The 15,417-nt window shown below is 46.3% G+C and overlaps 1 protein-coding gene across 4 annotated transcripts; it reads left to right on the top strand.

The window, feature by feature from the left end:
- The first annotated feature begins 1,908 nt into the window (after positions 1-1,908).
- MPPE1 (metallophosphoesterase 1) lies at positions 1,909-15,344 on the top strand. 4 transcript variants are annotated; one of them, XM_059706656.1, is made up of 10 exons: positions 1,909-1,927; positions 6,050-6,436; positions 7,901-8,009; positions 9,597-9,700; positions 10,568-10,642; positions 12,238-12,346; positions 12,497-12,562; positions 12,650-12,772; positions 13,348-13,488; positions 14,515-15,344. In XM_059706656.1, the coding sequence occupies exons 2-10, from the start codon at positions 6,156-6,158 to the stop codon at positions 14,695-14,697; spliced, it is 1,191 nt and encodes a 396-aa protein (XP_059562639.1). In that variant the 5' UTR covers positions 1,909-1,927; positions 6,050-6,155; the 3' UTR covers positions 14,698-15,344. The 4 variants fall into 4 exon arrangements, with proteins under 4 accessions (XP_059562639.1, XP_059562637.1, XP_059562640.1 ...); XM_059706654.1 differs by lacking the exon at positions 1,909-1,927 and adding an exon at positions 1,985-2,374; XM_059706653.1 differs by lacking the exon at positions 1,909-1,927 and adding an exon at positions 2,389-2,729.
- Positions 15,345-15,417: the final 73 nt, after the last annotated feature.

Raw genomic sequence — 15,417 nt, 5'->3', positions numbered from 1 at the left:
TTTTAAACAAACAACACTGAACAAGTACTCTTCTTAGGGTAAGTAACCGTAAGTGACATTTCTGAGTCATAGACTGTTCCCTTTTTTGGTTTCAGTAGACAGGGGCAGATCTCCCTTCAAAGCGGTGGTACCGATTTTCACTCACCCCACAGCCTCAACAAGTTCTTTGGATTCCCCAACTGCCCTGGTCCAGGGGCCACGCACTCTGCGTTGTTGCAACGTCTTTTAACTGGGCTCCAGTCCTCACCTGTGCGTATCCACCCTGCAGCCAACAGAGCTAATCCGGCCACAGGCTAATTAATGTCTCTCAGGGGCATCCCATTGCTTTATGAATAAAATCCATGTCCTTAGAATAAACTTGAAGGCGTCTCTTGCTTGGGCCTCACCTCGTTTCCAGTCCCTTCCCACATGCCCATGTGTACCATTGTCTCCAGGCATATCGCAAGCTTCCAGTTTGGCCTGGAATGTTCTTTCTGCTTCACATTCTTTCCCTATATCTGGAAAATTCCTTTCTCCTTCAAGGCTTAACAAGCCCACATATATTAACAACATTTTGCTAATATTTTTTTTCCTATTTTTTACCCTGGAGTATTAAAACAAATTTTAGAAATCATATAATTTGCCTGTAAACACTTTAGTATGTTTCTCTAATATTTAAAAAAACAAACAAAAAATCCAGGACCACAAGAGCATTATTATAGCAAAATTGCCATTCTTTAGTTCATCTAGTATCCATTCCATGTCCAAGTGTCCCAGGCTTTTAAAAAATGTTGTTCTTTCTTCTTTTTTTTTTTTCCCTTTGAAGAAGCAATTTAATCTTTTTTGTTGTTGTTCTTTCTTTATAAAAACCACACACAAACAAACAAAAAACTAGTTTATCTTAATTATAACCCAAACAAGGCCCACAAACTGCATTTGGCTATGTGTCTGTCTCTCAAGCCTGCTTTATCACAGATCTCCTCCCACCCTCCTTCCTTTGCTTCTGATGCTATTTATTGAATAAATAAATTGGGTCATTTGGTCTGTAGAATTTCCCACATTCTGACGAGAGGAGATCGGGCGCGTTCAGGGTGGTATGGCCGTAGACGAATTTCCCACATTCTGGATCGGCTGATTGCTTCCTGGTGGGGTGCCATAATATGTTCATTTGGTTACTACATTTCCTTAAGCTTGTAGTTAATTATAGGCTTAACTGGGCTTACCTTTCTTTTTCCTTTTCTTTTTTAGTTCGTGGGAATACATTAGAAGTGAGGCTGCATACTTCCTATTGCATATCAATGTGCACATAGAGTCTGGTTGTCCCGGTTTTGGTGATGTTAACATTGTTCATCTGGACATATTTGAAAATATTACGATATTCTTAATTAATAAAGTAATTGCCTTTTACTGTTTACTCACCATATATCAGGCGTTTTGCTGGTTGCTTTCTATATGATTTTCTCACATTGCGTCTCAGTACATTAACTATACTCATAGATGTGCAAAAACATGCCAGCCCTGGTTGGTTGGAAGACTCTGAATTACTGCTCTGATCTGCAGTTTACTTCTTATAACACAATGATTCCTGCTGACCTACAGTAAGGCTTATTTTGAGGATTATTTGAGATAATGAATGTGAAAGAACTTCGAAAAGTAGATGGGGCTATGCTATACTGTTACAACATTAGTAACGTGAGTTAAGGGAAAACAGAAAGAAACCCCAGAATAGTCCCTGTGACCGTCTCATTTATTCATCACGGTTTTCTTGAAGGCCCTTTGCCAGGCCCTGAAGTCGAAGATGAAAGACTCAGCGTCGGACCTCCGGGAGCGCGGTGTAGCGGGCGGAAGGCAGAGGGAGCTAGCAGCCAGAGGGGCAACGCCACAAAGAAGCCAGAGCCACCCGCCTCCCGGGAAGGCTGCTCCCGGGGACCCACACACAGTCCGCCAGGTGCTCCTGGGCCGCGGTGGTTCTCAGCCCGCGGAGCCGGCCTGCTGGGGCCCTGCAAGGAGCGCGCTCGGCTGGACGCGGAGGGCGGAGCGCGCTGCCCGCGGGAGCCGCCTCTCCCGTCGGAGCCGCGGTCGTGCATTAAAGAAAGGATCACTCCAGCCTCCGCGGCTGCCTGGCAAGATCCGGGGGGCCGAGCGCGTGGCAGCCCCGAGCCCCCCGTTTCCCGGCCTGGCCGGAGGCAATCTTGCGTCCTCGCGGCCTTTCCGTGCCCAAGCGACTTCTCCGCGCGCTCCCTACGCTTTTCCGGGGGGCTGCTCTTGTCCCAGGCCCGCACCCGTTTGCAGCGACTTCGCAGGGGTTCGGAGGAGCGGCAGGACTCAGGGCTCAGCCTGGAAGACATGCAAGGATGGCTGCGGGGACCAGTCGTTGAGGAAGGAGCAGCCGCGCGTGTGTGTTGTTTTTCTGTGGATCTGTCGTTGGAGTTGCCAGAGGAGCCCGGACTGTGCTTCCCTTCCCGGGGCCGCAGGCCAGCCCGCTCTGTCTGCAAAGCCAGCGGGGTCCGGAGCCCCAGTTCCAGAACGTGGGTGCCGGGCGGGCGGGTTTTTCCGCCTTTTGAGGTCGCAGGGGCGGGGTTCCAGGGCGCCCGTGACACGCCCGGCCACGTTGCGGAACAGGAAGCGTCGGGGATGCTCGGCGGGTTTCGGAGGACAGGGGAGAAGTTGGGGTCCGGCTCGCCTGGGGTGCTGGGCTTTCCGGTCTGCATTGTGTCGTGCTGAGCGCCGGTGCAAGTGGGATTTTACAGGTATCCTCGTAACCGTGTGATAATATTTATGCTTCTAGGCTAATTGCTATTTCTTGTTTCTGCAAACTGGAACCTCCCTGCCCTTTTAAGATTGCAAGTTAATCTATTAGAAAAAAAAAAAGCACACCCACAGTATTAGTTATTTGCTGGGAAATCACTATTACTTACGTAAGGCCCGTGTTATTAAATCGTAGGGGTTTCTCACTTCCTAGTTTATGATATAGATAGGAAAAACATTTGTTTTAAAATAACATTTAAGATAGAAATTTTAACCACAAATAGCCCTTGACGACATTGTGGTAATAATATATTTAAGATAACCAGCAAACACGAAAAAATTACAGGTCAGTGCATAGTAAACATTTAAAAAATATGTTTTTATTGATTTTTTAGAGAGAGGAAGAGGGAGAGAAACGCGGATGGCTGCCTCCTGCACGCCCCCTATCGGGGATTGAGCCCTTATCCCAGGGGTGTGCACAGACTGCAATCAGCAACTGCTTTGTGCACTGGAGGAAGCTCAACCAACTGAGCCACACCGGCCAGAATGTAAGCATTTTTTTAATGCTTTGGAGTGGGTGAGGGAAGGAATTTAAATATTCAACAATTTTGAAGTTAAAAATCAGTCAATAGATAAAATATTTTGCTCTCTAGTAAGGATTGCAGTTAGTATTCTTATGTGTTGGGCAGTACAGAACAATGCTGCCCACGTGTCTTACAATTACAGGGTGGGGGGGAATTAGGTTTACAGTCCTGAGAATGGAAAACAGTTTATTCTTATAATGTTATTTATAGGATATTTTTCATATGAACAACTGTAAACCTACTTTTGCCCCATCCTGTAAAAAAAAATACTCATAGTATTTTAAAAGACCCATTCTTGAACAATAGCACAATATCAGTAATTTTTCTTTAGCTACGTGCTTCTCAGCTTTTTTAAAAAAAAACTTTCATTGTTGGTTAGGCTCATTGTCTGTGTGCCACCGAGCAGCAGTCATATACCTTCTAAGAAGTGGTGCATTTTCTACTTAAAAAAATAAATCCTCTGCCTGCGGACTGAAGGGTCCCAGGTTTGATTCCGGTCAAGGGCATGTACCTTGGTTGCGGGCACATCCCCAGTAGGGGGTGTGCAAGAGGCAGATGATTGATGTTTCTCTTCATCGATGTTTCTAACTCTCTATCCCTCTCCCTTCCTCTCTGTAAAAAATCAATAAAATATATTTTTAAAAAAATCCTCACCTGAGGACATGTTTGGAGAGAGGAAGGGAGAGAGAAACATCCATGTGAGCTACTCCGGCTGGGCTACATTCTATGGGTTTTAACAATGTATAATGACTATTATAACAATGTATATACACTGTTATACTATCATTCTAAAAATACTTTGTGTTCTACCTGTTCATCCCCCCTCCCTTCCCTCCCAATCCCCTACCCCTGTCCCCAATCCCTGGCAATCATTGATCTTTTTACTATCTTCATAGTCTTGCTTTTTCCAGAATGTCATATAGGAGGAATCATACAGTATGCAGGCTTTTCGCATTAGCTTCTTTCCCTTAGTAATGTGTATTTAAGGGCCTTCCATGCTTCTTTCATGGCCTGATAGCTTTTTTTTTTTTTTTTTTTTTTTTAGCACTGAATAATAGTTTATTGTCTGGATATATGGATTTGTTTATCCATTCACCTGCTAAAGGACATCTTGGTTGCTTCCAAGTTTTGGCAATTATGAGTAAACCTGCTGTACATATCTGTGTGCAGGTTTTTGTGTGGATAGAAGCTTTAAACTCATTTGGGTAAATATCAAGCAGCACAGTTGCTGGGTCATAGGGTAAGTGTTTGTTTAGTTTTATAAGAAACTGCAAAATTGTGTTCCAAAGTGGCTGTACCATTTTGCATTCCCACTAACAATGAATGAGTTGATGTTGCCAGTCATTCGGATTTGGGCCATTCTAATAGGTATGTAGTGACATCTTATTTTAATTTACATTTCCCCGATGACATATAATGTGGAACATCTTTTCATATACTTATTTGGAAAGGTGGCTGTTAAGGTCTTTGGCCCATTTTTAGTTTATTTTTAATTTTTATTTTTTACCCAGCTACATTGAGGGACGATTGACAAATAAAATTGTATATATTTAAAATATACAATGGGATGATTTGAGATTGTGAAATGATTACCACAATCAGGTTAATTAACACATCCATCATCTCACATAGTTAGCTTTTTTGATGTGGTGACAACGTTTAAGATTTATCCTCTTACTTCTGCCCAGACCTCTGGCACTGCTCGCAGAGCTGGAGTGTTCTGTAGCTTCCAGGTCACCGTCCATTTGAAAATGCTTGTCTTGAGCATTAGCTGAGCAACCTTCAGTAGAACGCCACCTCTGCTAGCCTATCTCAGGCCATCCTTTTATTAACCTTTCTCGTCAGAGGTGTCAAAAATAGATGCTTTCTTTATAGGATGCAAAGTCCATCTATGACTCAGCTGAATCCATAAACATTTAAAGTTTCCCTTAGAGAACCACTGCACATACATGTCTTATTACAGAAGGCCACCCAGAGTTTCAAGGCTGATATGCAGACGAAAAGCCCACATGGTGAAAGTATGTATTATCTGAATGCAGTATTCAGAGATGGTGGCTCTGTCAGACCCTGTCCCCTGAGCCCAGAGCGAGGGAAAGGCATTGCTTGGGTCTCTGAAGCACAGTGTGTGTGAATGGTCACTTTTGTGTGTGGAAAAGAGTGTAGAAAAATGATGAATTCACACCAACACATTACAAAGGGCTTATGACCTATTGGTTTAAGGTCCTGGAGGCGTGACTCCTTTTAGGAGTCAGATTACACTTCAGTAGTATCTGTGGACTTTCCCTATGTCTGCTATCTAAAGCATCCATCTGATTGATTTTTGTTTAATGATTTTCAAAGTAGTGGTAAAGTTTTATCAGCTGAGTGGGCAGCAATTCTAATAGCGTTATTCCGGCCTACCTGGTTATCAGTAATCAGACATATATCATTGTAAGAGTAGAGGACCATTTGTTCAGTTGGGAATGTAGATTGAATTCTGTGACTCCTTAGTTCATTAAAATAATTTTCTTTTTATTGACTTCAGAGAGGAAGGGAGAGGGAGAGAGATAGAAACATCTATGACGAGAGAAAATCATTGATCGACAGCCTCCTGCAACCCAGGCATGTGCCCTTGACCAGAATCGAACCCAGGACCCTTCAGTCCGCAGGCCGATGCTCTATCCACTGAGCCAAACCAGCCAGGGCTCATTAGTTCTTAATACCGAACCATAACCCAATCCTTTCCCTTTTCCCTGTAGGTTCATGGCTAAGACCCGGACATCGTCTGCACCTTCCCCGGGATGCGACAGTTTCCTAGTGGTGACTCCTTGATGCGTGGTTGCTGGCTGCTCCTGGGCTGGAGACATGGCTGCTTTCCGATTTGGGTTTGGAAGGCTGAATTTTCATCTGTTGAAGAGAAGGAGTTTCTTGTTGTTGAAACTCATAGCTTTTGTCTGTTCCGTGCTTCTGTTTTGTGAATTTTTAATCTATTACTTCGTGATCCTTCCGTGTAATTGGCCCGAGGTGAAAACTCCAGCCCATGGCGGGAAACAAGAGACTCTCGAACCTGTCCTGAAAGCCATGTTTTTGGCCGATACCCACTTGCTTGGGGAAGTAAGAGGCCACTGGCTAGACAAATTACGGAGGTAGGAGCTAACATCAGGAATCTTTCTGAAATTCTGTAGGCAAAAAGGTATAGTGCTCTCCCCACTGGCCAGGCTGAATAGCTTCAGGATTATTCACTATTTTCCTCTCAAAGGGAAACATGGGGCAGGTGACTTCTCCTTGAACTTACTATTTACTGAGCATCTGTTATATACAAGGACTCAGAGTTTGGAAGGGAGGTCTGGGTCTGAGCCTCATGACTTTGGACAAGTTACTAGGGCCTCTGAGCCTGTCTCTGCCTCCTTGTTTGTATCTGGGTTCACCTGAGAAACGCCTCAGGCTGTGTGAAGAAAACGCCCACAGCAACGCCCAGCACATGGCTGTGGTCAGCGAAGGTAGGTTTCCCTTTCCCCTGCGCGGGGCGGACCCTCACAGGCACTGGAGTGTGTTTTGAGCTCGCTTGGTTTTGGTCCACTCTGGCAGCAGGAGGAGCAGAGCGGCTGTGGCTGCCTCCCTGGGGGAGGATCAGCTCCTGTCTCCACCTTAGACCTGCCCAGCGCCGTCTGTCTGTTTTCCCACAGGAGACTTTTAAGAAATTTTAATGGTGGTGAAATACACATGACATAAAAGTTATCATCTTAAGCATCTTTTGTTAAAATCCTCACCCGACAATTTGTTTTTATTCAGCTTAGAGACAGAGGAAGGGGGCTGGGGGGGGGGGGGGGGAGAGAGAGAGAGAGAGAGAGAGAGAGAGAGAGATTCATGTAGAGAGAGAATCATTGATTGATTGCCTCCTGTACTTGTCCTGACTGGGGATCAAACCTGTAACCTAGGTAAGTGCCCTGACCAGGAATCGAACCCGCAGCCTCTTGGTGTATGGGATGACGTTCCGACGACGACGACGAAACTAGGACCCGGAGAGAGTAGGCACCATTCTCAGAGCTCCCCAGCTGGCCCGTGGGTGGAGCTGGGATGCTAAGCCATTGCTCCTCAGGTTCCAGCTCCAGGCTCTTTACATTCACTTGCTCACCTAAAGGCGATACTGGCGAGTGTGCTTCTCTCACTGTCTCCCCCGCTCCGAAGGCAAGAAGTTGAGGTCCCTTCGCGAAGTGGAAGTTAAGGCAGATGCTGTCATCTGCTCGGTGTCGTGCAGAATCAGTCTACACGGGGCAGCGGTGGCAGCTGCACTGAGTTCTCAGGTCCCCGGGGCTCTCATGACTGAGTGTTGGCTTCGGGGTGCAGTGTGGGCCTGATCTGTGGGTACCATCGGAGGCGTCAGCCTTCGATAGGTGTGGGAGGGGCAGCCTGACCCCCCTTTGGTGCCTTCGCTCCCCACATTTAATCGGGATTCTTTCTTTGGTCCTCCGGGCAGTGGATGCGAATGCGAGGATGGGGCCAGAGAAGAAGGAGAGTGGGACCATTTAGTTCCCCTTTTAAATGGCCTGTAAGACGGATGTGGGCTCCCCCCGAGAAACAGCCTGATGCCTTTTCCCACTGGCCTCTAGGGAATGGCAGATGGAGAGAGCCTTCCAGACGGCTCTGTGGTTGTTGCAGCCGGAAGTCGTCTTCATTTTGGGAGACATCTTCGATGAAGGGAAGTGGAGCTCCCCCCAGGTAGGACCCTTCAGTCCCGGCACCCGAATCCTGCTTTCACGTCCTGTACGGGCAGCCCAGCAAATGCATGGAGCAATGTCGGTGAGGGTTGGAAGTTTGCTTAATACTAATATTAACAATGTATACTCTGTCTCGAAGATTATTAGGGTCTGTGTCTAATATCTCGAGTTAGGTTGACTAATCTCATATTTGTCTATGTAGGAAATATGCCCATTAGCCAGACGTTGTTGGAATGCACATTCCCATGAACCTCTTTCAAAAGGGGGAAATTAGCAAATGGGTGCTATTTCAGCTGTCACCAAAATGACAGAATACACAGTGAACTGTAATTTGGCTTTACATTCTTATTTAACCACTAACTCGTAAGAACTGTGCTACGTAAGTTACTTGCCACCATCCTCTTATTTCCTTTCTTCTGAGGGAGAGGTGCCGGAGGAGCCCTGAGGGCGGCTCTGCCTTCAGGGGTCCTGAGGCCTCTGTGGGGTGTTGAGGTGATGGTAAGAGAGGCTGTTCTCCCCTTAGCTGTCACTGCCTTGCTCTTTACATTTCTGGAATTAGTAATAATTAAAACGAGCTCCTCTTCTACTTAGTTAAAAAAGTTTAGTCACTAATGGTTTTTGGAAGATATTAAAATCCATTGGTATTTCACAGGACAATCCAAAAGCTGTGCAAAGAAAGTCTTGGTCCAGATGTGATAGAAACCCAGTGTTTATAGGTTGCAATGTTTGCTATCATCTAGTTCAAAATTAAATATGAGCCAATGGAAATGCTATCTGTAAGAAGCAACTAGTTATCAAATGAGATTGGATATCATGTTGCTTTTCCAAATTAAGGGCAACATTTTATGTTTTTCTAATTTTATGTTATTCTGATTTTATATTATTCTAACTCTAAATATTATTTCTTGGAGTGGAGTCTTTGTAAATGTACTGAAGGGTTCTATACAGCATATTTCCCTAGGTTGGGCCATACTTAAAACGTTTAGGATAAAGTTGATTTCTAGTCAACTAGGTATTGTCGACCCTAGAGTTATCCACTTGATATTTTTAAGCTTAATAAAAATGAGAACTATATGAACATAATTCTCAAGATTTAATAGTTAGATTTTGTTTCCCCCCCCATGTCATCAGGCCTCACTTCCTCAGCTGTGGCCACAGTGAAATGCTAAATGCTTGTTCTTGTCTTGGTGGAGATGCATGAATTTACTTAACATTTCCCAAGAGTTTGTTCTTAGAACATGTCCAGATCTGATGTGATTCCCAAGCTGGGGTCCTTGTGTCACCTTCAGGGGATACTAAAAAAATAGCTGAATAAACCAAATATTTCGGGAGGGGGGGGGAGAGGGTTGCCAGTTAATTTTTTAAGATGAGTATAGCATTTAATTAAATTTTGGCATCAAATTAAATAATTAAAATATTAAGTTAGTTTTGGAAAAAGAAGTTTGACATAAAATTAGACATTCTGAGTTCTACATTAGCTTTATTGGCATCGGATTTGGACAGGGGCACTAACTTCTCACCATCAAAAGGGGGAGCCACAGAGAAGAGAAGGTTCTCTGGGCCTCACAGTGACCATTTTATCCCACAGGCCTGGGCGGATGATGTGAAGAGGTTTCAGAAAATGTTCAGACACCCAGGTCACGTGCAGCTGAAGGTAGTTGTTGGCAACCATGACATTGGCTTCCACTACCAGTAAGTCGCTCACTACAGCATGGCCACAGGAGCCCTCTTGCTGACTGTAATTTCGAATCTGCTACAGTTTAGGTGAAAGCCTGATTTGGACTGTGTGGAGGGAATCTGTATAAAGTGTAAGCTCTGGAGTGTAAGCTCCAGGAGGGCCAGTGTTTTTGCCTGGGTGCATCGTACACCCTCAACAGAACTCTTAGATGAATGATTTGTGTGTGCCTTTGGGTGATCCTAACTTGAAACTTGCCTTTAGTGGCCAATTATTTTCTTTGGGACTCAGAAAACAAGATGATAAAAACTTGAATAGCTAATATTTATATAGTGCTTATTATGTGCCTGCCTGTGTTAAGCACTTTATGTCCACACAGTCACTCATTTAATCTTGACCCTGGTCCCATTATTTTACCCACTGTGCCAGTGAGGAAGCGGCGGCCCCTGGGACTAAGTCACTTGCCATAGGCCAGAAGTGCGGTGGTGGAGCTGAGAGTTGCACCTTGATAACCTGGGGCCAACTGGAGCTCTGAACTAACAATGCTTGTCTGGGGCTCAAATCCTGAAAGGTTTTTTTGTGTGTGTTCATGATAACTCTTAAGATATTTTAAAATGCCTTGTTCTGCCCCTGCCGGGTGGTTCAGTTGGGTGAGGCGTTGTTCCCTACACCAAAAGGTTGCAGGTTCAATTCCCAGTCAGGGCATGTACCTAGGTTGCCAGTTTGATCCCTGGTCAGGGCGCGTATGGGAGGCAACCGATTGATACTTTTCTCTCACGTGGATGTTTCTCTCTCTCTCTCTCTCTCTAAAAATCAATGAACATATTCTAAAAAGCTTAACATGGCTTGTTCTGAAAAATGTTTCTTTTTACAATTGAATGTAGGATGAACAGATACAGAATAAAACGATTTGAGAAAGTTTTCAACCCTGAAAGGCTATTTTCATGGAAAGGAATTAAGTGAGTATTTGTGAATTCTTACGTCCTTTAGTCCTTGGGAACTTGATTTTTCAAAGGTGACTGCCATGCTGGGTCAGACCCATGGTCTGTTGGGCCTGGTTTACAGTCTCTGATGAAGGTGCCTCATATCCTCTTGATGGTCCCCATCGGAGTCACCACCCTAGTGTTCCCTGACAATCCAGTGAATTGGTTAGTCTATGACTTTGCCTGGCCACTGAGGGAATTTTATTCTTTCTGTCAGCACCATCTGTGGATGATAGAAATTTCACCAGTCCACTTTGTAAAGAAGTATTTTTTATTTGTTCAGAATTTACTTATTTCCTTTGAAAAGGATGTCCTAGGATTTGACGGCCAGTGTGCTCGCTGTGCTCTGTAGCTCTGGGCCCATCCCCCACTCCCCTCAGCCTTGAGTTTTAGATCAAAGCTTCCTAACCCTTTGTCTGACCATCAGCACCAGCTCCCCCTCCACAGGGCAATCCCTTGACCCTTCCCGGTCTCTGTGTGTTTGAGCACAGTGGCCCTGATGGTACACGCACATTATTCTAGCTGCGGACTAGTGGAAAGAGAAAAGGCGGGAGAGGAAGTTTTCCTTGTTTTGACCACATCCTTCCTGTGGCATCCAGGACTCTGTTGGCTTTGGCCAGAGCCGCTCATGGGCCCATCAAATGATCTGATCTGTGTGCAGCCCCCAGGGACCAGGGGTCAGTGGGCTCTCCACAGACGCCCTGGTTCCATCCCTTTGCCTGCAGGGCAGAGCCTAGTAGCTTCCTTTCCTGAGTCAGAATGGAGACTCGACACAGAGTTTTTTCTCCCTGAGCCTAGAGTTCAAGAAGTTTTCATTAAATACCCCGATCATATTTCAGGTCATTTGATCAGTCAGCTCCGCATCGCTAAAATTCTTTACATTTCAAGCGAGCTTTACGACAGGTACCTTCTTCATGCCCAGTTGCTATGTGTGTAGGAAATAAAAACAAATTTAATGGGAGTTTATAGAGAACAGAACTAAAGTGGTTGCCAAGGAGAACCGTAGTTGACTTGGTGTGGGATTATCCATACCAGTCAACTCTAACCAGCACCCCAGCCCCACCCCCAGCCCTGCCTGTTTGCTGAGTACACGGACGTCACTGAACATTGCCCATCGTTCACGTTAGGTAATAACAACGCCTAACATTCACTTTCCAGCGGCAGGCCCTATTCTGTTGTATCTTTCATTTAATTCTCACAATAAGCCGATGGCGTGGGCGGACTATTCATATCCCTGTTTGGCAGGTAAGGCACCAGGAGGCTAAGTAACTTGCCCAGGGAACATGCTGAGCTTAGTGGTATCTGTCCTAGAGCTCCTGCACGCTTGCATTTCTCCTAAGTTCTGGGTTACAGATGCTTTCACCACGTCCTGGACTCCACTCCCCGTAATGCCATTTTGTTTTCTTAATACCGACTCCCGCCTAAGCACACAGACGAGTCGAGTTGAGGTTTAAAGCGGCTCCGGGCGTTCCTTCATCCTGTGGCTGCCTTGCTCCATGTCCTGGGGATAATGTTGCAGGAAGACAGTACCCAGGAAACCCCTGACTCCCCGCTTGCTCCCTCTGCCTCAGCTTTGTGATGGTCAACAGCGTCGCCCTGGAAGGGGATGGCTGCAACATTTGCTCTGAAGCAGAGGCTGAGCTCATGGACATTTCTCACAAGCTGAACTGCTCCCGAGAGGTAGGAGCGGACCTGACGGGCACAGGTGCCTTCAGGGCTGGGTGTCCTGCGGGCACGGCGAGTGGATCTCGGCTCCCTCTCCCCTTCCTGCCATGCACCCGACACTGGGCTTGCCGGGCCACTGACTGATGACTGATTTCTGACCGGCAGGAGCAGCGCCCCAGCCAGTGTGGGAATGGGCCGCCGCTGCCGGCCTCGGCCCCCGTCCTCCTGCAGGTGAGGTGGGGAGGAGCCGCTCCGGGTGCTGGGCAGGGCCACGCAGGGTCCCGTGAGCCACGCTGACGCCTCTCTCAACCCCGGCAGCATTTCCCGCTTTACCGGCGAAGCGACGCCAACTGTTCTGGGGAGGACGCCGCGCCCCCGGAAGAGAAGGGCATCCCCTTTAAGGAGCGATATGACGTGCTTTCTCGGGAGGCCTCACAAAAGGTTGGGCAGCTCGCCAGGCTCTCACAGGAGGACAGATGACCCTTGTAGTTTCGACGGAGGGAGGGACGGAGGGATGGAGGGAGGGTTCTGGCGGTATTTTAGATTTTTATGTCATCGTTTTGTCCCTCCCACCCCACCCCCAGTAAATCCACTTCTGTTTGCTAATATCCAGTTAATGACAGTCTCAGCTATTCTGTATTCAGAAATTTCCCACCAACTTAAATGTATGTGGAAATGTAAATGGAACTTAAGAGTTAAACTTTTAGGGACTTAAAATGCTCTTTCTTAACTGTATATTTATATAATGTTATTGATAATAACATATAAACATATTTATGAGATAAGTGTATTAAATATTTATACAAACAGTGACATCGGAGAGGAGAAGAACAGATTCTCTCTAGGAGCCTGAACTTACTTTGAGTAGAATCTGAACAAACCAAAGGATTTTAAGGGAAAATCAGAGCAGTCCCACGAAGTGGGGATTTCGGATCTAACTTAATGGGGTCAGCAGGGCGGGGCCCGGCGGGGCACTGGGCCAGCGCTAACCGCCTGTCGCTGTCCCCTGTGCGCAGCTGCTGTGGTGGCTCCGGCCGCGCCTGATCCTGAGCGGCCACACGCACAGCGGCTGCGAGGTGCTCCACGGGGCCGGGGTCCCCGAGCTCAGCGTGCCGTCTTTCAGTTGGAGGAACAGAAACAACCCCAGTTTCATCATGGTAACGTGAACATTTATTGTCGTCTCAAAGCTTTCATAAGTATTTAAATCAACACAGTAATCAACTATCGACTGCTGCAATCTGTAAAAATACACAAAAGCCATACAGAAACTTCCCCACCCCACATGCACACTTAGCTGGATGCACTGCCCCCTGTCTGCCCCCTGCCTGCCATTATTCCCGAGCGGCGGCGGAGGAGCCGCTTGCAGAGTGGTTGACCCTTCCGGGACGGCAGTGTCCTCGGTATGAGACTCTCTGTGTTGACTTTTTTAAGGGAACAGGGTCCTTACTTCATTAGCTGTGTGCAGCTTCCTTGTCTTATTTTCCAAACGGGCCCAGGTGCCTTGGCAGAAAAATGCTGCAACCCTCACACGTCGATGAACACGGTAAGCGCCCAGTCAGTCACCGGTGACTGACACTATACTTTCCATCCGGGAGACAAAACTGCCTGGGCGCTTAACGTGTTGAGGTGGTTTCAATCAGTGACCACCTGATGTTGCAGCTCCTTTCTTTTGCCCTCGGGTTGCCGCATCCAGTGCCTAATGCTTTTATGCCAGAGACTTGTACTTCATGAAAAGATGGGGAAAACCTCATGTTGTCAAATTCAAAGTCGTAAAGGAAAACATTCCCCACTGTCACCCCACATAGCAAATATGTCTACAAAAAAAAAAAAAAAAAAAAAAGCAAGCCACTGAGATGCCTCTGACACATGTGTATCTAGGCGACAGATCGCTCACTTTAGCATCGAGAGGCATGAGAAACGGCCTCGCACTCCCGTTCCTCGATGACCGCTGCTCTGTCTCCGTGCCTCTCTGAGTATCTCTCGGGTGGTGGAGGAACCCCTGACTTCCTTCTCACCACCGCTTGTGTAGGCTGCAGATGTGCCTCTGTAAGTCCCAGGCGGGGAGGGCTGCTCCCTGCCTCACCTAAGTCAGCCAGGGAAGCTGCTGTGTGTGTAAGAGACGGTCGTGTGGGAGCTGTGCATGGAGCGCTCACGGCAGCGTAACATTCTCGTTTCCTTTCCAGGGCAGCATGACGCCCACAGAGTATGCCCTGGCCAAGTGCTACCTTCCCTTGGAGGACACGGTTCTGATCACGTACTGTGCAGCCGCGGGGTTCCTTGTGGTCGTCATGTTGGTTCACCTTGGACTTGTAGCCTCACCTGTTCTTTTTGGTTATAAGCTGCTCAGAAAGTTTAAGACAGTGTGAAGAGCAGGAGGCTTTCTGCATTTAGTCATCGACATCAAAGCCAGAGAAACTGAACTTCAGGCAGTGCTCATGGGAGATGAGACCCAAGTAGACTGTCTTGATGCACATCACAGAAATGCTAAATCATGGATGCAAATGACTGCAGAATAGATAGTGGATTGTACTGTTCTCATGCTATGAAAGTGGAACATGTACTCTACGACAAGTCTGTTTTCTCATTTTTTTTCAAATATATGTGGAATCAAAGATTGTATCTGTACAATATGTAAATGCTATTTATTAACGTCATCACTTGCATGCACTGGACAGGCCTTCCTTCCCCAGGAGGGAGCCAGCAGCCCTGGGGCACACGGGGGCTTAGGTGTGCACACACCAAATATGGGGTTCACTTCTGTCCTCCTGCGACGTCGTTCTCAAAGTCCTATATAGTATAAAGCTGTACAATGAAAATAAAAGTACAGATGATATGAGGAGGAATATACTGTCTACACAGACTTTTTAAAATCAGGGTAATTCTCTCTCTAGCAGACTGAGTTGTTAAATTGGAACTTAATGCCTGTCAATGATGAAAATAAATTTGAAAAATGGATGAGGGAGTGTTTTTTTTTTGTATTTAAAAATAAATATCTAGGTAATTTTAAGCCAGATTTGTTTGTGTGTGTGTGTATTTTTTCAACCAAACTTTTAAATAGGAAGTTTAGTTACAGGAGGATTGTTGAG

This window comes from Myotis daubentonii, chromosome 8 (genome assembly GCF_963259705.1).
Source record: "Myotis daubentonii chromosome 8, mMyoDau2.1, whole genome shotgun sequence".
NCBI lineage: Eukaryota > Metazoa > Chordata > Mammalia > Chiroptera > Vespertilionidae > Myotis > Myotis daubentonii.
Note: the sequence above shows the minus strand (reverse complement) of the source record. Positions and strands in the feature narration are given on the sequence as shown.